This window comes from Pan paniscus, chromosome 22 (assembly GCF_029289425.2).
Source record: "Pan paniscus chromosome 22, NHGRI_mPanPan1-v2.0_pri, whole genome shotgun sequence".
Lineage (NCBI taxonomy): Eukaryota > Metazoa > Chordata > Mammalia > Primates > Hominidae > Pan > Pan paniscus.
In genome coordinates this window covers 39,056,085-39,083,401 of record NC_073271.2, presented here as the reverse complement: position 1 = coordinate 39,083,401, position 27,317 = coordinate 39,056,085, and the positions used below count along the sequence as shown (strand labels likewise).

Below are 27,317 nucleotides of genomic sequence, written 5' to 3'. Positions count from 1 at the left end.
GTATCTCACTCCAAGATGTAATGTTTGTAAATACAAAAGAAAAGAAAGTCACAAAAAGTAAAAGTAGCTACAAATATTAAAGATTTCAGAAATTTGGAATTTTTAAGTTATATTATTAAACTGTTATTATTACTAAAAATTAAAAGTTGATACTAAACCTAGATAAGACAATTCGTTAATGTAACATAGTAGCAAGTCAGGGAACACCAGGAAATCATGAATGAAGAAAAGCAGGAGGATGCTGAGCAGTGACGGGGCACCAGCACATCCAGAGAAGCATCCCTCCCGCTTCAGCCCACCCACCACAGGTGTGCCCCAACCAAAGTATGTGGTTTCCACATAGCTCCAGGAAAACAAGCACATGAGCAGTATATAACAACCACTGCAGCAACAACATACTCAGAATCTTTAAATTTTTGTTAATATTCTATTTAAAAGATTTAACAGGAAATAACACAAATAGTATAGTCTGTTGTGACTACCCAAATCTAAAAGAATGGCAAGAATGCAGGATCATGGAAGTACTTATGCAACCCTGAAGCAAACCTCCCGCACACACGACTGCACAAAGACGAAGACTTTCTTGCTGGAACTTCAACAAGTTCACATTTTAGCACAGCTAAGATAAAGATAATAATGTTTACAACTGGAAGAATTTGTGCTTTCTTCTTTTATGCATGCCAGTTTTATTAAGCTGAAACTGTTTCCTACATCTGAATAATAAGTAAATTTTAAAAATGTGACAAGTGACTAATAACCAAAATGGAAGACCACCCCCCACTTCAGTGCCACCTAGGAACACGCACAAGCCCTTACTGAAGAAAATACATCTGGCCAGAGTCTAAGTGTCCACAGCAATGTTTGACAGCAGGAGTAGAAGGGGACGTTTTATGAAATGTCCTCCTGGGTGTTTCTTTGCTAGGAATGGCTCCCAGACTCTTCTGTGGAGCAGGACCCCACAAGAAAGAGTGGCAGAGGGTCCCCTCATGGGGCAGGACCTCTCACTCTTGGCCTCCCACCATCCAGAGGCTCATCCACTAACAACACATCACAGTTTTGTATGAATGTGGGGCTTGGGGACAGTAGCACCCTAGAGAAACAGTTCTAAAGAGGCAGGCAGGATGCAGTCCATAATGAGGTATTGATATGAAAACTTAGGTTGAACCTGGTTTATTCCTAAGTCTCCTGCTCCCATTGCCCATTAAAAGAACTCATATTTTTAGTCAGGTGCAGTGACTCACACCCATGATCCCAGCACTTTGAGAAGCTGAGGTGGGAGGATCACTTGATGCCAGGAGTTCGAGACCAGCCTGGGCAACACAGCAAGACCCCGTCTCAATTGGGAAAAAAGAAAAAGAGAGATCTCCTATTTTCAGCAAGATTTCACCATGTATTGGTGCCAGGGTTTCCAAGTGCTCTACCGTGCTGACAGCATGATTTCAGGAAGCAGGGCACCTTACCAGTTGTTGACTTGGAGTAGTGTCAAATTTGTCTGAGCAGCAATCTGTTTTTTCTCATCCTCTGTTGGGTAGGGATGCTGAAAATAAAAAAGAAGGTTACCATGGCCTTCCAGTTTACAAAGGAAATCAAGACGATTTAGGCAAAATGTGAGCATTACATAATCATTAGAAAATAATGGTCACGTCAACAGTGCTTCTAGCCAAAACCTAACTGTAGTCTCACGAACAAAGTGTTTCTCCTCGTCCCAGGAATGTCCTAGTGCCGCAGTGGCTGGTTAGCGCATAGGCCAAGGCGGACCGCCCCCCACGTTTAACGGTTCAGCGGTGACGGTAACAGCAGCGACATCATGAGGAGCAGCTATGCAGTCCAGCAGTGAGTCTACGCCAGGCTTGATACAATCTATAGATTCTGTATCAACTTTATTGAACTTTAACTTATGAACAATAAACTACATCCATGTAAAGAGGATGGATGGATGCGTTCTGGCCCGGGAGCCTCTGCCACAAGCAACACACAGCACATTTCAATTACCTTGGTCCATTCTATAATAATTCACTGATTCCTCAGAAGCACCTGCTGAGACGGTCACTGTCAGTGTCTTTATTTTACAGAAGAGGAGACTGAGGCATGAAGTGTTTACAAACTGCCCCCATCCCACAGCTGGTGAAACAGGTGGAGTAGGAAATGGCCAGGCAGGCTGGGGGACAAATTTCCATCATGGGTACCACAAGAATCAACTGATACTGGGATAAGCTGATGCCATCGACAGCAGGAGTGCCCGCTATGCTATTCTTCTTTTATGTATGATTGAAACATTTCACATACAAAAAATCCAACCAGAGGGCCGGGCGCGGTGCCTCACGCCTGTAATCTCAGCACTTTGGGAGGCTGAGGCAGGTGGATCACTTGAGGTCAGGAGTTCGAGACCAGCCTGGCCATCTGGAAAAAAAAAAAAAAACCCGGCCAGGTGTGATGGCTCACGCCTGTAATCCCAGTACTTTGGGAGGCCAAGGTGGCCAGATCACGAGGTCAGGAGATCAAGACCATCCTGGCTAACACGGTGAAACCTTATCTCTACTAAAAATACAAAAAATTAGCCGGGCATGGTGGCACGCACCTGTAGTCCCAGATATTTGGGAGGCTGAGGCAGAAGAATTGCTTGAACCCAGGAAGCGGAGGTTGCAGTGAGCCGAGATCGCACCACTGCACTCCAGCCTGGGAGTGCAGAAAAAAAAAAAAAAAAATCCAACCAGAACTAGGTAGCAAAACTCACAGAAGTACCAACCGAAAATGATTTCTAGCTATGGTAAATAATTTCTCCAAGATTGATGACTGTCTATATGTGGAAACCAACACGACATTTACTGTAAAGCCTGAATGCACTAAAGCCCCTGATTTGGGATCAGCAAGGACCCAAGAGAATGAACGGTACCAGCGAAGTCAGCAGTGAGAGTTTACTTTGGCTTTGATGTGAAAGGAACACTGAGTGCGGCGTGGAAACACCCCTGCCCATCACATGGGGACGGAGCGGCCTCAGATGTGCCTCAGCAGTGATGGGTTTGTTTCCTCAAACTAACGGCAGTGTGACTCAACTTGACTCCATCAATGAGTGTGTGGCTCTGAGCTCAAGGTCATGGAAACAGAAATACTGTTCTCCCCCTTTAAAAAGCTCATAAAATAGAAACAGGGCAGGAAACACGAGCACACAAGCAGAAAACACCAAACGGCCAGAAATGCTGCCCCAGAGTATGCGGGAAACTACGGGGGGTCGGCGCTGCCAAGAAACGAGGGTGAGGAGGGACTGAGGACGCCCCACAGGAAAAAAAGCGGCGTCTTCACTGGACATGATGAGCAGGGTTTATTGTTTGAGAAATTATTAAAACATTAAAGGAAACCTGAAAGGAGAGTACTCACCCAATCCCACCACTTGGTGTTGTTCTATCATTATGTTATACATATACTGATTGGCTGTAATAATCGCAATGTGTGTAAATATACCAACATGCTGCCTTTTGACTTCCTATCCTTCACTAAACCTCCCGACTGCTTAGAGCCCTCATTCCTCATGTTAACTATGCATATGATACTCCATCAAACCGGTACATCCCCATCTACATGCCGACCTACTTTCCATTATTATATTGAACAACACTAACATTCTTACACACAAATCTTTCCGTTTTCTTGTGACTGATCTCTTTGAACCAATTTCTCGGAGCAGCCCCGCTGCTCACAGGTAGCACGCCTTTCTCCTGACATGTGTGGCTTGCTACCTTTTATGCCCATGGAAGCGGCTCGGTGGAGACCAAGAGGCCAGGGCAGGCAAGCAGAAGAGGCGCAGCCCAGGCTCCTGCCAGGCCTTCTGCCCAGGAGAGGGCCCTTCTCCTCCCAGGACCACTCAGCAACACTACCCACCAGTTTCAAGCCCTCAGGCCAGTCACTCCCATGGACCCTATCCTCAACTGAGGAGCCCGAGGCAGCCAGAGGAAAGTGGGCCGCGAAATGGTGAGATGGCTACGGGCTCAGGGGCCCACAGTCAGGGGAGGGCAAGGACAGAGTGCTGAGGACAAACAGGCCTCAGCCCCAGTGGAGGCACCCTGGAGAGGAGACAGTGGGAGGGCAGGGCAGATGCAGGGCAGAAAGCCGAGGAGGAGGAGGCTGGGAAACAGGCGGATATGGCCACAGCCCCACAACAATCAGTGGCGACAGCAGGGGAGAAGGGCAAACTTAGGGCCAAGCCAAACTGGCGTCTGCCTTCCCGCCTTGGCCTCCCTGTGCTTGTCCCAGGAGAACCCCACCTACTCTCTCCTGCCCTGGATCAGCAGGCTGGCAGCAATGGTGCCACACAGCGTGCAGAGCAGGTCTCCCCCATCAACTCAGCAAGCAGGCCCACCACTGCACTTCCTAAGATGTCCTGGGGACAGGGAGAAGATGCGGCCATGGCCCGGGGGAGGAAGCCGGGTGCACACGTGCTGGGCAAACCGGCACGCCCTGTGGGACAAACTCGCTTCCAGCGAAAGGCACCCACCCGGTGGCCCGCCTGTGGGTGCACCCGGCCCTGCGATGTCTCTAACCCATCTCAGCTTCCTTGTTAATCCAACACACAGAAACACAGCAACTTCCCCAGCTGCTGCCCAAGAACACCCCTTCTCTGCCCACTTTTCTGGCTCACCTGACCCCATCACCCTTCGTGGTGGGCTGTCTCGGACACACGTGTACGCCTCACATGTGCTCGGGTGCTCCTTCACGGCCGCCCTCATTGCCCTTCAAGTTCCCTGCAGCAGTGCCCCACGCTCCCCACATTACGGACATGCCACAAAGTCCTGAAAGTCAGGCCTTTGATTTTCTGAGCCCAGAGAAGTAACCCTTTTCCATGACACATAAGCCAGAGAGCAAGCGTCGCAGGGGGCTGCAAGGCAAGGGCCGGCCCAGCCGTTCTTACCCCGATGTGCTGGAAGAGCCAGGACCGCATCACGTTCGTGGCATGCTTTGGCAGGACGCCCCTCTTGTTCTTAGATGAACCATCATCTTGATGCAAGATGCTGAGATCTTGGTTTAACTGTAACTGAAGCTTTTAAAGTTGAAAAATAACATTAGAAAGCATAGGAAATTCTCACATATCCAAGTACTTACAACTGCAGGTGGAGAAAACAGCCAAGGATCGGACAGGGAAATGACTTGTAGTCGAGGCCCATGCATGGGAACCCTGTGTGGACTGGTGTTTCAGGACACGGCTCCCTCCACATGACCAGCCTTTCTTTTTTTTGAGACAGGATCTTGCTCTGTCACTCAGGCTGGAGTGCAGTGGTGCAGTCACGGCTCACTGCAGCCTTGAACTCCTGGGCTCAAGTGATTCTTCCAGCTCAGCCTCCCGGGTAGCTGGGACCACAGCCACGCATCACCACACCCAGCTAATTTCTTCTACTTTTTGTAGAGGCAGGGTCTCGCCCTGTTGCCCAGGCTGGCATATGATAAGTCTTTGCACTAGTGACTTGGCTCTGCAGAGGCCTCTCAGGCAGGGAGGCTCAGAGCCCATCCTCTGCAGGCAGGAATGCCGTGGTCCTCTCACCCACCACCTGTTCCCACCTGTGCCTCCTGCAGCGAGGTCAGTGAGAACATGTGACTTCCTAGCCGAAAAGGGATGTCAAGGACCAATGAGAATGAACAGGGACACCAGAAAATCCAACTCTCAAGAGCAGGACATGCCAGGAGAGCAGAGGGGAAAGAAACAGAAACAGCACAAAGGCAGAAAGAGGGGCCGCAGAACAGGAGGGCACAGGCTGACTCCTTGTTCCAGACACCTCCACAGGCACTAGAGATACGGACCTTCCCTCCTATCACCCAGGAAAGCGTAGGCTACTCTGCCAACTTCATTTTAAAAGAAAAAGATGTGAATGGCATTTCTTTGTTAAATTCCTTCTCACAAAACACGAGAGAAGATCTGCTCGTTACAAGGCCGTGCTCCAGGCCCTGGCACGGCCTCCCTCACACAGCGTCTCCCTCCCCAGGTGCCTGCTGAGATGATGCTGCCACTGCGCACTGCGCAGACCAGGGAAGGAAGGAAGGAAGCAAAATCGCTCCGTAGGGTCTGCAGCATGGATAGGTCAGCCTGTTTAAGAGCTCACATATAAACCTAACTTTAGTCCAGGCACAGTGGCTGGACTGTGTCTGGCTCACAGTGGCTCACACCTGTAATCCCAGTACTTTGGGAGGCCAAGGCAGGAGGACTAGTTGAGCCCAGGAGTTCAAGACCAGCATGGGCAACATAGTGAGACCCCGTCTTTACAAAAACATTTAAAAATTAACTGGGCAAGGTGGCACATGCCTGTAGTCCCACTACTCAGGAGGTGAAGGTGGGAGGATTGCTTGAGCCTGGGAGGTCAATGCTTCAGTGAGCTGTGTTTGTGCCACTATACTCCAGCCTGGGTAACAGAGCGAGACTGTCTCTTAAAAAAAAAAAAAAAAATCAGAGCACCTGCAAAAAAAGAGAAGCTTCTAAAAGATGAGAAAAACACAAAAGATTGGAAAAAAGAACACCAACCTTCTTGAGAGCTGGGTGCGGTAGCTCACGCCTGTAATCCCAGCACTTTGGGAGGCCAAGGCAGGCGGACTGCTTGAGCCCAGGATTTCGAGACCAGACTGGCCAACGTGGTGAAACCCATTTCTACTAAAAATACAAAAATTAGCCAGGCATAGTGGCACACACCTGTAATCCCAGCTACTCGGGAGGCTGAGGCAGGAGAATCACTTGAACTTGGGAGGTGGAGGTTGCAGTGAGCCGAGATCACACCACTACACTCCAGCCTGGGCAACAGAGTGAGACTTTGTCTCAGAAAAACAAAAGTAATGCTTTCTCAACGTTGGGTAGAAAGGATTTTCAACCCGGAATTCTACAAGTAAACAGACTGCATATCAAATATGAGATCAAAATAAACTCATTTTTAGGTTTGCAAAGTCTCAAAAAAATGTGGTTTTTTTTGTTGTTTATTTTATTTTATTTGAGATGGAGTTTCGCTCTTGTTGCCCAGGCTGGAGTGCTGTGGCACGATCTCGGCTCACTGCAACCTCCGCCTCCCAGGTCAAGTGATTCTCCTGCCTCAGCCTCCTGAGCAGCTGGGATTATAGACATGCACCCGACATCCAGCTAATTTTTGCATTTTTAGTAGAGACGGGGTTCCACTATGTTGGACAGGCTGGCCTCAAACTCCTAACCTCAAGAGATCCACCCATCTCGGCCTCCCAAAGTGCTGGGATTACAGGTGTGAGCCACTGCACCCGGCCAGAATCAATGTTTTTTTTTTTTTTTTTGAGATGGAGTCTCACTCTGTCGTTCAGGCTGGAGTGCAGTGGCACGATCTCAGCTCACTGCAACCTCTGCTTCCCGGGTTCAAGCGATTCTCCTGCCTCAGCCTCCCGAGTAGCTGGGATTACAGGCGTGCACCACTGCACCCAGCTAATTTTTGTATTTTTAAGGACAGGGTTTCACCATACTGGCCAGGCTAGTCTTGAACTCCTGACCTCGTGATCTGTCCACCTTGGCCTCCCAAAGTACTGGGATTACAGACGTCACCATGCCCGGCCCAGAATCAATGTTCTTAAAGTAAGAACTGATAACACACACCAAAGACGGGCAAGGCTCAGCAGCCTCAGAGATAGCACCACTGCACTCCAGCCTGGGTGACAGAGAGGCCTGAAAGCCCTGGCCCAATGACATTGTCATGATGGAGGTGTGGGCCAGGCTCACGGGTCTGAAAAGCTTGCCTGGCAGTTCTGCCGTGCCCTTTGTGGGGACCCTGGGGAGTGTGTGCCTACAAGACCTCTGCCCCTGGTGGACGTGCACATGATCCAACGTTAGCACTGGATAACTCTGTGTGTGTGTGTGTGTGTGTGTGTGTGTGTGGCAGGGGGTGGTTATGAGTGACTTTTTTCCTGTTCTTTCACAATTTTCTGAACTTTGCAAATTCTCTACAATGCGAGAGATAAGAGTACAAAGAAACAAAACACTGACATTCAGAGAAACCAGAAATTGCTACACAAGACAAAGCTCTTCAGGCAGAGGGAAGGGCTCATGCTTGTTCTACCTGTGCCCCTATGTGGGCAGCACTCACCCCCAAAGCCTTCCATAAAATGGCGCACGCACCTGGGAGTTCTGGATCCTAATTGTCCCAGGCGACAATGTCTGTGTGACCACTTGGCCTTGGGGAGTGACGACCGTGACAGGCTGATACACTGTGCCACCTCGAAAGGGAGAATAAAAATATGAGGCTGCTTTTAAGTCTCAATGATTTAAACCATTCTTCTTCTTTTTTTTTTTTTTTTTTGTAGAGACAGGGACATTGCTTTGTTGCCCAGGCTGGTCTCTAACTCCTGGCTTCAACTGATCCTCCCACCTTGGCCTCCCAAAGTGCTGGGATTACAGATGTGAGGCACTGCGACCAGCCCTCTTCTTGATATACTTACAAAAGGAATAAAATCCCTGGTTTGATGAGCTTTTTAATCATTTCAAAAGATCAACAATCCTTTGCCAGTTGACTTGTCACTATAAAGTATCAAAACAAACTCCCTGGGTGGGCTACTCGGGCACCTGCAGCAGTGGGTGGGCAGGTGGGTGGGCACTATGTGCCTGGCAGCCCACACAGCCCGGCTCACACACCACCAACTGACCTGGGGTGTGAGGGCTCCCTTCCTTTTGCTAGCCTCTGCTTTCTACTATTTCCTAAAATTAGCACATTAAGGATTTGGCCAAGGGTACTAAATAATAACTATTTTATTCTAGTTATATTTTTGGATCAACGGTGCTTTTTTTTTCCCACTGAGGTTTCCCTTTGTGCTATTATGTGAGGTCTTTGGTGTAAATTTCTACCCCTCCCTCTTCGCCATGTCCCATTTCCATGATGCTTTGTGTTTTCAATGTTCTCTACGCACCAGGGAACTCTGGAATCTGTCCCTTTCCTGTAACGGTTTTGTTCTACAAGTAATACCAATGCTAAGACTGCATTTTTATTTGTCATCAATTAATGATAAAACTTAAGATTTTCAGGGTGCTATTAAAAGCACAACAAAAAACTATGTTATTTGAAAATGACAACTGGTTTTTGGTGTATATTTTCAACTCCTACATAAAACCTTTTTTCTTTCCAATATATTTTTGGTAGAGAAACAAAGAAACACAATCTGCATAAAATATTTGTTATTGAGTATTAACAAGAAAGAGGCATTCAGAGACCTCTAGCTTCTAACATTGCTATATTAGAAAATGGCATGAACTTGAAATTATATTTATACTGTCATTCTAACACACAGGACCATTTTCTGCAAAAACTCATGGAGAGCGTGTCCATTTTTCTGTCATCGTACCTGCCACCGTCGCCATGGCTACGTTTCCCTGCTGCAGCGCGGACGCCGGCACCACAATTCCCTGAGGGCTGATGGTGCCTGTGATGGCACTTTGAATCTGCTGCAAGTCAGAACACACATGTTGAAGGAATTACTAGAAAACGGAAAACCCATGTTTAAAACTTTAACATAAGTAGCATAATGACACCATTAAAAAAGGAAAGAGAAGCTTGAGGGAAAGAGCATCCTCAGATCACGCGGCTTCAGAATGCACGCAGCACACACGGAAAGCAAGAGATGTTCAACTGTGTATTAAACACAAGCCAGCCTGCAACGTCAGCCTATACTGTGGCTTCCAAAAGATTATCTTCATCTCACTGCCATATTCCACGTGCCTTACAGCTCAGGAGTATGACGAGGAAGACCCTGCTTTCTGATCACACATCTTTTTCATTAGACTTGGCTTGGTGGACTCGAGTTTTCCATGAACCAAGCTCTCCCTGACCGATAAGAGCATTCAAGAGATTATAGCACAGGCCTGGGAGGCACTGGAAGTGACCAGGGCTGAGGTATTCCAAGCTGTGCTGGGGAGTCATCCCCTGGCACCCACCTTGACTCTTGACCCCGGCACAGACTAAGTGTGATCTTGGCTTTCCCCAGTGTTCTTGCTTGTACAGTGCTTGGAACTGTGCCCGGCCTACAGCAAGCCCCATGCAAATGTTTGTACATGCCCCATGGAGGACTCTATGCATCTGGGGTTAGATCCACATGGGCCACTTTATCCACTGACTGTGACGCCTGGGTGGGCAGCTGGCAGGGGAGAGGAGCCTCCAGTGCCAAGCCTGGCACACTCACATGCCCTGACATGTGAGCAGTTACATAGCATAAGGGGACACCACCCCAAGGCGGTGATTCTGTGGGCCATCATCGAGCGGAATGTGTAAGCTTAGCGGCTACGCTTAAAGCCTGCCACATTAATTAGGTTGTAATAAAAGTTAAGCTAGTCAAATCAATCATCCCAGCTTCCACCTTAAGATCTTAGAAAAAGAGGAACATCATGAACCGAAAGCAGAAGAAAGGAAATAATAAAGATCAAGGTGAAATCAATGAAACTGAAAACAGAAAAACAACCAAAAAAATCAATAAAACAAAACACTATTCTTTGAAAATTACATAAACCTCTAGAAAGACTGACTAAAAAAAAAATAGAGACAAAAAAGATCAATATCAGAAATAAAACGGGAAGAGATCACTATAGACCCTGCTAACACCAAAAGGCTATGAAGAGAATACTAGACCAACTCTAAACTCCTAAATTTAACATCTTAGGTGAAATAGATCAATTCTATTTCTCAAACATTTAAGAAATAACACCAAGTCTACATAATCTCCAGAAAAAAATAAGAGGAGGGAATACTTCCCAATCCATTTTATGTAAGTTTGTGTATTTTGATACCAAAACCAAAGACAGTATGAAAAACAAAACTATACACCAATATCCCTTACAAATATAGACAAAAATGCTGAACAAAATATTAGCCAATAGAATTCAAGAATACATATGAAAAGAATTATGTGCCATGGCCAAGTGGAGTTTATTCCAGGAATAGAAGGCTTGTTCAATATTCAAAAAACCAATCCATGTAATGTCCATTATTAACAGGCTAAAGAAGAAAAATCACATAATCATATCAATCAATGCTGGAAAAGCATTTAACAAAATTGAACAAAATAAAATCTCTCAGAAAAAAAGCAATATAGGAGAACCTCCTTAACTTGATAAAGAGCATCTAGAAAGAAACCTGCAACCAACATCATCGACAGTGAGTGACTGAAAGGTGTCCCCTAAGGCAGTGACAAGGCAAGGATGTCTGCTCTTGCCACTCTTATTCGAGATGGCACAGGCCAGGAAAGGAAATGCTTGGGTATAATTCTAAAAACGCATGTACACAACTTATGTGTCAAAAACTACAAAGCACTGATGAATGAAATCAGAGTTGTCAATCAATGGAGAGACATGCCATACCTGTGGACTGGAAGACTCAATGCAGTAAAGATGTCAATTCTCCCCAGATTGATATACGGGTATAATACAATTCCTATCAAAATCTAAGCAAGATGTTTTTGTAGCTCTAGACAAGAGCATTCTAAAATTTATGTGGACAGGCAAAGGAACCAGAACAGCTAAACAATTTTGAAAAGGAATCACAGGGTGGGAGGAAACAATGTGCCCAGCTTTGAGAGTTATTCTATAGAGAAATCCACTCAAAATGGATCACAGATTTAAATGCAAAATGTAAAACTATAAAACTTTTGAGGCCAGGCATGGTGGTTCACACTTGAGCCCAGGAGTTTGGGACCAGCCTGGGCAACATAGTGAGACCTTGTCTCTATTTAAAAACTTTTAGGAAAAAACTTAAGACGAAGTCTTTGGGACCTAGGGTTAGGCAAAGAGTTCTTAGACTTGACACCAAAAGAATGATCCATAAAAGGAAAACCTAATAAATTGAACTTTATTAAAATTAAAAAGGCTGGCTCTGAAAAAGGCCTGTTAAGAGGATGAAAAAAATACCTAGCTACTATAGACTTGGAGAAAACACTTGCAAACCATATATCCAACAGAGAACTAGTATCTACAATAAGCAAAGAACTCTCAACACTCAGAAGTTAAAAAAAAATCCAACTAAAAAATGCGCAAAAGACGGCCAGGCGTGGTAGCTCATGCCTGTAATCCCAGCACTTTGGGAGGCCGAGGCAGGCGGATCACGAGGTCAGGAGATCGAGACCATCCTGGCTAATACGGTGAAACCCCGTCTCTACTAAAAATACAAAAAATTAGCCGGGTGTGGTGGCAGGCACCTGTAGTCCCAGCTACTCAGGAGGGTGAGGCAGGAGAATGGCATGAACCTAGGAGGCGGAGTTTGCAGTAAGCCGAGATCGCGCCACTGCACTCCAGCCTGGGTGATGGAGTGAGACTCCGTCTCAAAAAAAAAAAAAAAAGGCAAAAGACATAAGCAGCAGACATTTTATCAAAGAAAATACACAGAGGGTATAATAATGTTCAACATTATTAGCCATCAGGGAAATGAAAATTAAAACCACAAAGAAATATTAATATCACTACATATTATCAGAATGGCTAAAACACAATAGTGCTTCCTCATGGATGAACCTTCCAGGCATTCTGCACAATGAAACAAGCAAAGGACCCAGAAGGACAAACACTGTACGATTCCGCTTAACATGAGAGACCTGGAGTCATCGAATTCACAGAGACAGACAGTAGAATGGTGGGTTCCAGGGGCTAGGGGAGGGGGAATCCGGAATGAGTGTTTAATGGGGTCAGAGTTTGAGTCTGAGAAGATGAGAAAGTTCTGGAGATGGATGGTGTTGATGGTTGCCCAACAATGTGAATAAACTTAACACCATTGAACTGTAAATTTTAAAATAGCTAAGATGGTAAATTTTATATTATATGTATTTTACACAATTTTTCAAAAGAATAAGTAAAATATTTTCAGAAGAAATAAAAGAAAGAAATGAATGGAATTGTGCCTTCCATAAACATGGGACCGGGGGCCCAGTATGCAGATTGAGGACTCACTTCATAATCTGAGGGAGTTCATTCCCAAACCAGGCTGGGGTCAGAGACCTGGAGGGTCCTTCTTGTAGAAAGTCATTAAGACGACCCAGTGAATTCTGAAAGAGCTGGTGGTCTCATGACTCAATGCAGATGTTCACAGTGGCAGAGAGGGAAAGCGAGACCCCCAAACGTAAGTACCTGGGACTGCACTGGTGAGTACGGGCTTCCAGGCTCTCCACTCAACAGAGTTTCACTGTTCATTTTTGTTTTTAGACAAGCAATGTATCGACTGCAGAAATCTTTGCAGAGTTCGTTAACCTTTTCCAGCTCAAGAAGATGAATGCGCAAAACCTGGATTGCTTTTACCATCTAGAGCAGAGAAAATGAAGACTTTCAGAGAAAAAGGTGGCATTATTGTAAGTTATCATGATCCTACATACCAGTTCTTAGTCATTAGATGGAACCATCTCTACTGCCAATAACCAAAGTGGAATAACATCAGAAATCCTCTAAACTGATGTGTTGTTCCGGTGCCACTGACCTGGGCTTTGATGTTTGGCTGCATCTGGTGTGCAGGGAAGACAAAGGCGCATGGTGGTGACCTCGGCGCATCCCAGTGCTAGGTGTGTGGGCTGTGAGCCAAAGCCTAGCCCTTCCAGTGATTCGCTCTGTGGCAGGCAGGACAAGTGACTCACCCTCATCTACTCCTGTTTCTACATCCACAAATAGGGACACATCCACACTCACCCTAGGCTAGTGCTACATTTTCATAAAGTTCCATTTTGGTGTCTTTGCCTAGTTCTAGATCCTCAAGATTTTCTCTTGCGATTTTTCTAAAAGTTATATCATTTTTTTTTGTTTTGTTTTGATTTTTGAGACAGAGTTTCACTCTTATTGCCCAAGCTGGAGGCTGAAGTGCAGTGGTGCCATCTCAGCTCACTACAACCTCTGCCTCCTGGGTTCAAGTGATTCTCCTGCCTCAGCCTCCTGAGTAGCTGGGATTACAGGCGTGCACCACCACGCCCAGCTAATTTTTCTATTTTTAGTAGAGATGGGGTTTCACCATGTTGGTCAGGCTGTTCACGAACTCCTGACCACAGGTGATCCACCTGCCTCAGCCTCCCAAAGTGCTGGGATTACAGGCGTGAGCCACCACGCCTGGCCAAAGTTGTATAGTTTTATATTAAGTAACTACATTTTGGGGTAATTTGTCCCACAGCAATAGATAACTAATACCAATAATGCAGCCATTTTCATAAGCACCAGCTGCCTATGAATCAGCAGCTCTGAAGCCCATCTCCTTCACCTGTAAATCTGGTGGTAGGAATCCGTAGGTATCTATGCAGTGAATAAATGAATCACTCAGTAACAAAAATGATGGAGTGTCAAACTCTGCTAGGCCCTGTGCTAAACACTCACCAGTCAGGAGAACCTTGGTCCCTGCCAGCCTAGTGGGGTGCAGAGGACACCTGTGCTCTACTCACTGGGCCAAGCCAGGTGTGGGCCAATGGGAAGATGGATGCGGACCACAGACTCAGGGGTGGAGAGAGCATCGGATCCTCACCCAAAGAGCATGCACTGTTAGTCTCATCTCAGAGAGGAGGAGACAGATCCAAGTCAGATAACTCACCCACAAAATCTATTTCATGGTAAGCATTGAGTATATAATGAGAATTTTCTTAAAAACTAAGACCTCAGCAATTTATTCAGGAAAAATGAGTTTTCCAAAAACCTTTTCTGTTGAAGGCCCTAACCAGGGTTTTGATATGGGACCAAGATGGCTCGAAGGGAATCCAGTGAAGGTTCCCTGATGCCAGATCTTTGTGTACCCAGCTCTGAGAAGTAAACACGTGGTTACACTCTGGCAGGAGAGTAGACCCAGAGAGTGTGGTCTGCCCAGACCAAGCTGACAGTGCTGTACAGGTGCCTCAGGTGCAGCTCGTTCAGAGCAATCCAGTGATGATGGAACCAAGATGTTCTCCATTGCCTCTGGAGGGCACAGAAAACGCTCGATTTTGGAGCCCTGGCCCTGGGGGGAGGGCATCACAAATCACTGTCAGCCTCAAGACAGAGCTGTTGCCGGGCGTGGTGGCTCACGCCTGTAATCCCAGCACTTTGGGAGGCTGAGGCAGGCAGATCACAAGATCAGGAGATCGAGACTATCCTGGCTAACACGGTGAAACCCCGTCTCTACTAAAAATACAAAAAAATTAGCCGGGCGTGGTGGCAGGCGCCTGTAGTCCCAGCTACTCGGGAGGCTGAGGCAGGAGAATGGCTTGAACCTGGGAGGCGGAGCTTGCAGTGAGCTGAGATCACACCACTGCACTCCAGCCTGGGCAACAGAGCGAGACTCTGTCTCAAAAAAAAAAAAAAAAGAGCTGTCTTGGAGAATACAGCTCAAGTTTGTGTCCACATCAATATAAACCAAGGACAGACGCAGGTCACAGACATGCCACCCGAACACCCCAGCCCCACGGACCTTTACAAACACTGTGCAGAGAACTGAATCCTCGTGTCCATTTGGCATGGAGGCTCAAATTATTTTATTTTATTTTATTTTTATTTTTTGAGACAGAGTCTCACTCTGACACCCAGGCTGGAGTGCAGTGGCACAATCTCGGCTCACTGCAACTTCCGCCTCCTGGGTTCAAGCGATTCTCCTGCCTCAGCCTCCTAAGTAGCTGGGACTACAGGCATGTGCCACCATGCCTGGCTAATTTTGTATTTTTAGTAGAGATGGGATTTTGGCCAACATCGAGACCAGATGTTGGCCAGGCTGGTCTCGAACTCCTGACCTTGTGATCCGCCCACCTTGGCCTCCCAAAGTGCCGGGATTACAGGTGTGAGCCACCACGCCTGGCCTATTTTATTTTATTTTTAAAGGAAAGGGTAGGTTGGGCCTTGAGAGACTGAGGAGGGAAGACTGCTTGAGGCCAGGAGTTTGAGACCATCTGGGGGAATACAGTAAGATGTGTCTACAAAAATAAAATAAATCTAAAAATAAGAACTAAATAAATAAAAGATACCTAGAGAAGGCTGGAAGACTTGGGGATATCCACATTACACACACCATAAAAATTCTTTTAGAGTTGTATGAGTCTCTCCTTTAGCAGAACTACAAGCAGTCTGAAGTTCTACTTAGAAGCCTAAAATTTCATGAACAGATTTCACATTTTGAAAACTAAAAATAAAATTTATTTTACTTACTAAATTATCAGTTTCTGGATCTTCACAAAAGAAAGGTTTCCCTTCCTTCTCTTGCTTTCTTACAAAATTTTCGATGTCTACATCAAAACTGGCAGAAGTTGTGCCTTCAGAGCCCTGTGTAGATTGTTCACATTTTTCAAACAACAAAGCTAATAATGGAAATAGTGGATGCCTGAGGAGAAAAGAAAAAAAAAAAGAATCCATTTACATTCTACATCTCCATGAGAATGTCTTTGCGTGTACGCCTGCAATACTTCACGTAACGCCTCTGTTGGGTGAAAATTCACATGCCACACAGTTCATCCATTTAAAGTATGCAATTCAACGGTTTTTACAGTTGCACAGCCATTGCCACCGTCAACTTTGGAACATTTCCATGATCCCTGCAAAGAAACCCTGTATCCAATAGCAGTCATTCTCCATTTTTTCCCAGACCCCAGCTGATTAGAACCTACTTGCTATCTCTATATATTTGCCTCTTCTAGACATTTTGTCTAAATGGGAATCGTCTAACATGTGACCGTGGTGTCTGGCTTGTTTCCCTCAGCATAAAGTGTCCAAGGCTTACCAGTGTTTTAACAGGTATCAGTACTTTATTCCTTTTTTTTTTTTTTTTTGAGACGGAGTCTCACTCTGTCGCCCAGGCTGGAGTGCAGTGGCACAATCTCGGGTCACTGCAACCTCTGCCCTCCCAGGTTTAAGCGATTCTCCTACTCAGCCTCCCCAAGTAGCTGGGACTACAGGCACCCGCCATGATGCCCAGCTAATTTTTTTTATTTTTTGAGATGGAGTTTCGCTCTTGTTGCCCAGGCTGGAGTGCAATGGCTTGATCTCGGTTCACCACAACCTCCACCTCTCGGGTTCAAGCTATTCTCCTGCCTCAGCCTCCCAAGTACCTGGGACTACAGGCATGCACCACCATGACTCGGCTAATTTTGTATTTTTAGTAGAGACAGGGTTTCTCCATGTTGGTCAGGATGGTCTCAAACTCCTGACCTCAGATGATCCAACCGCCTCAGCCTCCCAAAGTGCTGGGATTACAGGCGTGAGCCACCATGCCTGGCCTAGTTTTTGTTTTAGTAGAGACAAGATTTCACCATTTTGGCCAGGCTGGTCTCGAACTCCTGACCTAAAGTGATCTGCCCGACTTGGCCTCTCAAAGTCCTGGGATTACAGGCATGAGCCACCGCGCCCGCCACTTCATTCCTTTTACTGCTAAATATTCTTGCATTGCACGGAGATGCCATCATGTGTCTGTTCATTCATCAGTTGATGGGCATGGGCACTGTTTCCAGCTTTTGGCCATGATAGGCTGTGCTGCTATGAAAATTCATGTACACGTTTTTGTGTGGACTTTTTTCATTTGTCTTAGGTATATATATGCATAGGAGTAGAATTGCTGAGTTATATATAATTCTATGCTGAACTTAAAAAAAATTTTTTTTTTTTTGAGATAGGGCCTCACTCTCTGTCACTCAGACTGGAGTACAGTGGCACGATCTCAGCTCACTGCAACCTCCGCCTACTGGGTTCAAGTGATTCTCCCACCTCAGCCTCCAGAGTAGCTGGGACTACAGGCATGCGCCACCACACCTGGCTAATATTTGTATTTTTTGGTAGAGACAGGGTTTCGCCATGTTGGCCAGTCTGGTCTTGAACTCCTGACCTCAGGTAATCCACCTGCCTCGGCCCTCCAAAGTTCTGGGATTACAGGTGTGAGCCACTGCGCCTGGCAGACTTTTAAATACTAAACCAGTCTGACATTCCCAGGAAAAACTTGACTTGGTCGCTACATATTATTCTTTTTACATATTGCTAGAATTGATTTGTTAATATTTTATTGATGATTTTTACATCTAAGTTCATGAAGGATATTGGCCTGTATTTTCCTTATTTGGTATTGTCTTTGGTCTTAGTGTCAGAGTGATGTCAATTATAAAGTGAGGTGGGAAGCATTCACTCCTCCTCTACTTCCTGAAAGAGACTATGCAGACTTGCTGCTCTCTTCTTCTTTATATGTTGGGTAGAATTCTCAGTAAAATCATCTGTGCCTGAATATTTCTTTTTGCAAGGTTACACAAAATTTATAGATTGATATTCTAAAACTTTTATAGGTATTAGAAATAACATCTTTGTGTGTGTGTGTGTGTGTGTGTGTGTGTGTGTGACAGACTTTCGCTCTTGTTGCCCAGGCTGGAGTGCAGTGGTGCGATCTCAGCTCAATGCAACCTCCGCCTCCCTGGTTCAAGTGATTCTCCTGCCTCAGCCTCCCAAGTAGCTGGGATTACAGACATGTGCCACCATGTCTGGCTAATTTTTGTATTTTTAGTAGAGATGGAGTTTCACCATGTTGGCCAGGCTGGTCTCAAACTCTTAACCTCAAGTGATCCACCCGCCTCAGCCTCCCAAAGTGCTAGGATTACAGGCATGAGCCACCACACCTGGCCAGAAATAACATCTTAATCTGAGAAAATTTTCAGCCGAGCAGTTATCACATCATAATGGCACCTCACAACTCTGCCTCGCTACTAGTTCTGGTGTTCCCTTTAACAAACTTGTGGACGCTCCTCACTCCTCTGAGGCCCCCACAGCCAGCACCCCGGGCACTACCTATAAATGGCCTGCTTGTCCACATCCATCGGGGTCTGAGACTCCACAGGGGGAGGGCTCACTCCTTCTGCATCAGGTTCAGAGCAGTTTGGATCTTGTTCTGTCTTTAACTCTGTTACTACTTGCATCTGTAAAAGGAGGAAGATAATTCTTATTAGCAAACACAAACTACTACGAGGTATTCCATGCTCCAATAGGAATGCAGTCGGAGTGGGGAATTGCCAGACAGCAGTATGACTGCAATCATATGTAAAGAATGCTACCAACAAAACAGCTTTGAATTTAATGTGCTTTAAAATAAAGGTAAAATTTCCAAACTGCTTAAGAACTGAGATAACCAATGTCTGTGAAATGCTCGTGATTTTAAAATAACACTGGCGATGGCCTAATGAAGAGAACGGCACATGTGCAATCTACTCCTCCGTCTATTGCTATATCTCCTCACGTGTAGCAATACTACAGTCAGAGAAGCATAGACAAATAGTCCAAGGTCTTCTTACCATGTCACAGACACAACCTAACCCATATGCTACGTATTTGGGACAGGGTTGAACTTCTCCCATATCTACCCTCAAACCTCAGCAATACATAGCCATAAAAATGTCACTGCATTCAGAAAGGAAAAGGCCAGCTGTGTTTACTTAAAGCCTTAAAAGATACTATCATTTAAACTGCTTTAAACAAGCAATGCCTTTGTCATTTAGGTAAAAAATATTTAAATCGTTAAAAAAAATCAGTTTACAAAAACAAAATTTCGTGAAAGTAAACTTTAGTTATCCATGAGCAGCAGATTAGACTGTCCTGACCTCAGCTTCCTCAGGACCAGGACGGGTCATTTCTCCCGTGGTGGATTTGGCCATGCTTCTGCCCCTTGAGGAAGCAGCTTGGGGCAGCGGGGGCGGGGAGACCTCATGGGAGCGGGGCCATCCCCACTGTCCAGACAGACTGGGGGCCAGCCATGAACGCCCACCCCCACAGGACGCCTCTCACATCCTCCAGCCCTGCGCTCTCTTCCCTCCAATGTCTTGTTTTTGCAATAAGATGACTTCTATTCTGCTGCCTTTAAATGGTACAACATATTAGGAAAACTGTTTATGTTTCTCTTAAAAAAAAATAAAAATAAAAGCAATAAAGCCTAAGTGGACACAGTATTCGTGTAAGGCGATCTGCCAGCATGTATAAAAAGCCTTAAAAAGGCCAGGCACAGTGGCTTATGCCTGTGATCCCAGCACTTCGGGAGGCCAAGGTGGGCGGATCACCTGAGGTCAGGGGTTCAAGATCAGCCTGGCCAACATGGTGAAACCCTGTCTCTACTAAAAATACAAAAAAATTAGCTGGGCGTGGTGGCACACACCTGTAATCCCAGGTACTCAGAAGGCTGAGACAGCAGAATTGCTTGAACCTGGGAGACGGAGGTTGCAGTGAGCTGAGATCACACCACTGCACTCCAGCTGGGGCAACAGAGCAAGACTCTGTCTCAAAATAAATAAATAAGTAAATAAATAAATAATAAAAAATAAAAAGCCTTAAAAGATTCATTTCAGTATTTGAAAAAAAAATGATTGTGAAAAGAGAGAAACCTAAATGTTCAACCTTGGAAAAATGGTAAAATAATTATGATAGGTCTACGCTGTAGATATATTTCAATGTTTATTTAAAATAATGCTGATTAAACACTTCCCAGGCCCTGGGAAACACTCGGGTATGAAAAGGGCAGTGCTCCAGGTGTCATCTGCACCTGGCACAGCTGCCTGGGAGGAGGTGGCTGGTAGCAACCAGGCTGTGTTGGAGGTGGTCACCATGCCTTGGTGCACAGGAGGCAGCAGTGGGGTCAGAGCAAAGACCTGGCAGGCAGAAGGGAGAAGAGTGATGGGAACAGTGAGGACCGGTGCTCCAGGGCAGGCAGAGAGGTGCCCAAGATATGCCAGGCAGAGATGTTGGGGGCGTCCTGGGGTCCAGAGGGGCCAGGCGATTCGGGCCACAGAGCAGCTCAGTCTTTGCATGAAACCCACAGGAATCCACAGGGAGCCACTGGAGAGCTCAGGCGGGACATTATTAGATTTGCATTTTAGAAAAAAAAAAAAAAGTCAATTGGAAATACCAAAGGACTAAGGACTTCCAGGCTAAGAAAGCAGGCTGACTACATCACAGAATTTCCCTCCTTTAATTGCTATACAAAGAAAAAAAAAAAACACTAACACCACCACCAACAACAACAAAAATCTCTGCCACAGGAACTGAACAAGGACTGGTTGGTAAAACTAACCACCAGGGAAAGGGGGACCCAGCGCCTCAGCTCCTAACCCCTCCTCAGACCTCACCAGCATGGCTCCAGTGAGTTTTCCGGAGCCTGATCCTTGCCACCGAAGTCCTCGAGGTGGGGAGGAGAGCCGAGAGTGGGGTACTGCACTGCCCCTGCTTGCTGGGCAGGAAAGTAAAGGGCAGGGCCAAATCCCTTCACTGGCTCCAGAGTCAGTGGGATGATGAGCCAAATGCCAGTGGGTTCAGAACACTGTGTTTAACAAGATCGCAGGCCAAGAAAGACCACAAGGGCCTCAGCCAAGTCTCGATCCACCTGCTCCTCAATTCATTCACAGAACACAAAACACTCAGATACTCAAAAGCACAAAACACCACAGCTTCCAGGAGAACAAAGTCTCATCTATGGTGGGAGGGCAATGGAGAGCTGCCCGTGTATGGCACAACCATCCAAGCATGAGCAAGGTACAAAGATAGAGCACTGGGGCCCCTGCAAATTCATTACTGGGACAGCCCCTCTCATGCCTACAACTGGGGAGACGAGGCTATAAGATTCCCATTCAAAAGCTCATCCAGTTAGACACTCAGAAGAGCCACCAGTCAACATGGGAATCTGTCATCATGAAAATCAACCGGGTTTTCTTTCAAAGTAACAGTGCTAATTATCACTGACATTAAAAAGGTAAATTCCCAAGAAACTGTCATATGACTTAGGGAAGTCAAGATTCCTGGCAATCTTGGTATCAGTTAAGGAAATAGTATTATTCTATGGCTTTTTTTTCTGAACACGAATGTACAATAAATGCATAATACACTAACACTGAGCATGCAACCTCATGGCAATTGAATTGCAAGTATACAAAGCAATGTCCATGCTTGAGTGCCAGGTTGATTTGTAATTAGAATGCAGAATCAAGTTCAAGCTCACCTGTTGCCCATCTTGATAGCTGTCTATACTTAATGTCTGTGTAGCCATCATGGTTCATCAGAGTTTTATAAGACATCAAATCATCTTGAGTGAAAAGCAAATGATGTCTGGAGAACAAAACCAGAAAAGCATCAGTTAATAGTCGTAGAGCATTTTTTGTCTCCCTCATTCCGTAACATCCAATGTTTTTTTTTTTTTTTGAGACCGAGTTTCACTCTTGTTGCCCAGGCTGGAGTGCAATGGCGTGATCTCGGCTCACCTCAACCTCCGCCTCCCAGGTTCAAGTGATTCTCCTGCCTCAGCCTCCCTAGTAGCTGGGATTACAGTCATGTGCCACCATGCCTGGATAATTTTGTGTTTTTAGTAGAGATGGGGTTTCTCCATGTTGGTCAGGCTGGTCTCGAACTCCCGACCTCAGGAGATCCGCCCGCCTCGGCCTCCCAAAGTGCTGGGATTACAGGCATGAGCCACCACACCCAGCCCATGACATCCAATTTTTTAAAATACATATTTTTACATGTAGAGAACAAAAAAATTATCCTTAACAGCATGTTATGACCCAAATCCTACTTAGCAACCCTTCACTTACATAGCAATCACTTATTTTCCTGTGCTAGGCCCTGACTTGCTATTACATTTTCAGTCACTGTCATTCATTGCCCAGCTAATATCAAGTCAATGCCTGCCCATGCCAGGCAGCATGCTGGGCCTGGGGTGCGGCAGTGAGCAGGACAGGCAGGGCCTCTGCCTTCCTGACACAAACCAGGCAAGGGAGAGACACAATACACAGGGTCAAGAATGGGCACAGGGTGAAGTGAGAGGGCGCCTGGGCTGTTTTCCCTGGCCGTGTGGTTGGAGCAGGCCTCGCTGGGAAGATGCTGTTACGCCGAGACTGGAGAGACAGGCTGAGATCAGGGAGTCTGGTGTTTCAGAGAGAGGGAACAGCTAACACAGAGGCCTGAGACAGGGGTGGAAAAGAGGCGCTCAGGGAGACTGAGATGGGCATGCTCATATACACACGCACATAAGACAGGTAAGTGTGGCGCACTTGCTTCATGACAACAGAAAACAGCAAAATGCCACTTCCGCACTGAAGGATGGAGGAGGAACGCGACCAGCACCTGCAGCATGGGTGTGGAAAAACACTGCAGAGTGGGGGAGAGCAGCCGGGCTGGACCACGGCCGGCATGGCCTTGCTGCTGCTGGTGCAGGTCACAGACATTTAGAGTCTGGGCTGCCCTGAGAAGGTCATGTGGAGGTCAAGGGCAGTTGTGCCACTTGTTCTGGACTAGCAAGAACAGCAAAGTTCCCCAAGGAAAGCAGCACTTTAGGAGACAGTGTTAAATGGAAAGAAATCCTGTCCAAGTCTTGCAGGATGCGGAAGGACTACCATCCTGTCCTGAGTGAGACAGTTCAAAGGAACAAGGAGCCAGGCAGTGGCTCACGCCTATAATCACAGCACTTTGGGAGGTGCAGGCGGGTGGATCACAAGGTCAGGAGTTTGAGACCAGCCTGGCCAACATAGTGAAACCCTGTCTCTACTAAAAATACAAAAATTAGCCGGGCATGGTGGCATGCGCCTATAGTCCCAGCTACTCAGGAGGCTGAGGCAGCAGAATTGCTTGAACCCAGGAGGCAGAGGTTGCAGTGAGCCAAGATCATGCCACTGCACTCCAGCCTGGGTGACAGAGCAAGACTCCATCTCCAAAAACAAACAAATGAAAGAAAAAGGAACAAGGAGTCCAGTGAGAACAGCAGCAGCTGTGGCAGCAGCCAGGTCGCCTCTTGAGCACATTGAGCCATCTTAGTGCAATCTGCCTCACAAAATCCGCGGGAGGCACTGCTGTGATGTCACTTACACCTTAGAAGCCTGAGCAATGTGGCCTCGGCCACCATGATGGCCAGAGGCTGAGCTGGGACTCACCCTCAACAGCGTCATTCTGGAGCCACTAAGGGGGTGCAGTCAAAGGGCACAGGAGGCACAGTCAATGGGGTAAAAGGGAGGGGGCAAAGTTGTGGATACAAGGGAGGGGGCACAGTCAATGAGTACAAGAGAGGAGGTACGGTCAATGGGTACAAGAGTGGGGCCACAGTCAATGGGAGCAGCTTCTGTGGCCTGGGAGGGGAGGGCATGTTGGAACATTTTAAGTTTGAGATGCTTCTCAGACACCCCCATTAAAACTCTGAGCAAGGGAGTCTGGCCTAGAAACGCAGATTTGGCCGCCATCAAAGTATAGTTAGTACATGTAGAGGGTAACTGTGTCCTCCAAAAAGATACGTCTAACTGGACACGGCGGTTCATGCCTGTAATCCCAGCACTCTGAGAGCTGATGTGGAAGGACCACTTGAGTTCAGGAGTTCAAGACCAGCCTGGGCAACATAGCAAGACCCTGTGCCTACAATACTAAAAATAAATCTGCCAGGGTGGGTGGCTAAAACTTTATTTTTATTTTTATTTATTTATTTATTTATTTATTTTTTTGAGACAGAGTCTTGCTCTGTCACCCAGGCTGGAGTGCAGTGGCGCGATCTCAGCTCACTTGCAAGCTCCATCTCCCAGGTTCACGCCATTCTCCTGCCTCAGCCTCCCAAGTAGCTGGGACTACAGGCGCCTGCGACTACGTCCAGCTAATTTTTTGTATTTTTAGTAGAGACGGGGTTTCACCATGTTAGCCAGGATGGTCTCCATCTCCTGACCTTGTGATCTGCCCGCCTCAGCCTCCCAAAGTGCTGGGATTACAGGCATGAGCCACTGAGCCCGGCCAACTTTATTTTTAGATATTTAATGTGTTTAAAGCCTTAAGACTTTATGAGACCATTCAGGAAGAGAGAGAACAGCCTGTGCTAGAAGACAGTCTGGAGCTCAGGGAGACAGGAGGACACAGCACAGGATGAAGAACTGCCATGGGACAGCAAAAGAACCAGGTGGTGCCCCCAAAGCCACGTGGAGGAGGACCAAGGATGTGGGAGCGCCAGCCACGGCAAGGACAGCTGAGTGCCAAGGAAGAGGAGGCTGAGTGCCAAGGAAGAGTGGGGCTGAGGGTGCTGCCGATGAGCAGGAGAGCCTGCAGGGAGAAGGCTGTGACTGAGCAATCTCACAGCCCGGGGGAATCCTATCAACACAGGTACACCCTTGCAACATGGCATGGGAGCCACTGGTAACAGAAAAGGTTGGAAACCACTTTCAACAGAAGCCTGGTATAACGGATAACGGCCACCCATGAAATGGAATATGTGCAATTAAAATATGAGGAAAACACTTCACGAACTCTTCCCCAAGACAGCTGTTCTAAAGAGACCCTACACATCTGCAAACTTGTCACTGAACCTCTCCTAACAGGTATCCACCTTGACCATAACCTGGCTCTCCTCCAAATCTCTGCTTTCCCTCCAATTTCACTTCCATCTGCTCCCCTGCACCCCAGTGCGGTGGCTCCAATTCAGCACCATCACCTCACACCTCAATGGTGGTAGTAGGCTCCTACCTGGTTGTATGAGCCTCTAGTCTTCCCTCTTCCAGTCCATTCTCCAAGCTTTCGTTTTTTCTCCCTTTTTTAGAGACAGGTTCTTGTTCTGTCACCTAGGCTGGACTGCAGTGTTGCAATCATAGCTCACTGGGGCCCCGACTTCCTGAACTCAAGAGATGCTCCTACCAGAGCCCCCCAAATAGCAGGAACTACAGGCCCATACCACCATGCTGGCTAACTTTTTAAATTTTTTGTAGAGATGAAGTCTCGCTATGTTGCTCAGGCTGGTCTTGAATTCCTGAGCTCAAGCAATTCTCCTGCCTCAGCCTCCCAAAGTGCTGGATTACAGGCGTGATATGGTTTAGCTGTGTCCCCACCCAAATCTCATCTTGAATTCCCACGTGTTGTGGGAGGGACCCAGTGGGAGGTAATTGAATCATGGGGGCAAGTCTTTCCCATGTTGTTCTCCTGATAGTGAATAAGTCTCACATGAGATCTGATGGTTTTAAAAAGAGGAATTCCCCTGTACATGCGCTCCTCTCTTTGCCTGCTGCCATCCATGTAAGACGTAATTTGCTTTTCCTTGCCTTCTGCCATGATTGTGAGGCTTCCCCAGCCATGTGGAACTGTAACTCCATTAAACCTCCTTCTTTTGAAAACTGCCCAGTCTTGGGTATGTCTTTATCAGCAGCATGAATATGGACTAACACTGTAAATTGGTACCAGGAGTGGGGTGTTGCTGAAAAGATACCCAAAAATGTAGAAGTGACTTTGGAACTGGGTAAGAGGCAGAGGGTGCAACAGTTTGGAGGGCTCAGAAGAAGACAGGAAAATGTGGGAAAGTTTGGACCTTCCTAGAGACTTGTTGAATGGCTTTGACAAAAATGCTGATAATTATATGAACAGTAAAGTCCAGGCTGAGGAGGTCTCAGAGGTGGGGAACTTGTTGGGAACTGGAGCAAAGGTGACTTGTTATGTTTTAGCAAAGAGACTGGCAGCATTTTGCCCCTGCCCTAGAGATTTGTGGAACTCTGAACTTGAGAGATGATTTAGGGTATCTGGTGGAAGAAATTTCTAAGTAGCAAAGCATTCAAGAGGTGACTTGGGTGCTGTTGAAAGCATTCGGTTTTATAAAGTAAGCAGAGAATGAAAGTTTGGAAAATTTGCAGCCTGACAATGTGATAGAAAAGAAAATCCCAGCCAGGAGCAGTGGCTCATGCCTGTAATCCCAGCACTTTGGGAGTCTGAGGCAGGAGGATCATGAGGTCAGGAGTTTGAGACCAGCCTGACCAACATGGAGAAACCCCGTCTCTACTAAAAATACGAAAATTAGCCGGGCTTGGTGGTGCACGCCTGTAATCCCAGCTACTCAGGAGGCTGAGGCAGGAGAATTGTTTGAACCTGGGAGGCAGAGATTGCAGTGAACCAAGACTGTGCCACTACACTCCAGCCTGGGTGACAGAGTGAGACTCCATTTCAAAAGAAAAAAAAAGAAAAAGAAAAAGAAAAGAAAATCCCATTTCCTGAGGAGAAATTCAAGCTGGCTGCAGAAATTTGCATAAGTAATGAGGAGCCTAATGTTAATCCCCAAGACAATGGGGAAAATGTCTCCAGGGCATTTCAGAAGTCCTCATGGCAGCCCCTCCCATCACAGGCCCAGAGGCCTAGAAGGAAAAACTGGTTTCATGGGCCAGGCCCAGGGTCCTTGTGCTGTGTGCAGCATAGGGACTTGGTGCCCTGCATCCCAGCCGCTCCAGCCGTGGCTGAAAAGGGCCAATGTAGAACTCGGGCCTTGGCTTCAGAGGGTACCTCAAGCCTTGGCAGCTTCCACGTGGCATTGGGCCTGCGAGTGCACAGAAGTCAAGAATTGAGGTTTGGGAACCTCTGCCTAGATTTCAGAAAATATACAGAAATGCCTGGATGTCCAGGCAGATGTTGGCTGCAAGGGCGGGGCTCTCATGGAGAA

At 46.7% G+C, this 27,317-nt stretch overlaps 1 protein-coding gene across 8 annotated transcripts in view; it reads right to left on the bottom strand.

Moving 5' to 3' along the window:
• Window positions 1-27,317, bottom strand: part of PKNOX1 (PBX/knotted 1 homeobox 1) — a 59,298-nt gene that overhangs the window by 7,176 nt on the left and 24,805 nt on the right. For 3 of the 8 annotated variants that reach the window (XM_034948208.3, XM_034948212.3, XM_063601420.1), the window contains 8 exons: window positions 21,885-21,991; window positions 18,698-18,825; window positions 16,088-16,259; window positions 13,079-13,249; window positions 9,319-9,418; window positions 8,102-8,199; window positions 4,904-5,032; window positions 1,461-1,537 (listed from right to left, as the gene is read on the bottom strand). In XM_034948208.3, coding sequence (XP_034804099.1) covers window positions 1,461-1,537; window positions 4,904-5,032; window positions 8,102-8,199; window positions 9,319-9,418; window positions 13,079-13,249; window positions 16,088-16,259; window positions 18,698-18,825; window positions 21,885-21,935 — 926 coding nt within the window. In that variant the 5' untranslated portion in view covers window positions 21,936-21,991. Of the gene's footprint in view, window positions 1-1,460; window positions 1,538-4,903; window positions 5,033-8,101; window positions 8,200-9,318; window positions 9,419-13,078; window positions 13,250-16,087; window positions 16,260-18,697; window positions 18,826-21,884; window positions 21,992-22,908; window positions 25,343-25,369; window positions 25,434-27,317 lie in introns of those variants that run through there. The other 5 variants (XM_034948214.3, XM_063601421.1, XM_063601422.1 and 2 more) reach the window with 3 other exon arrangements.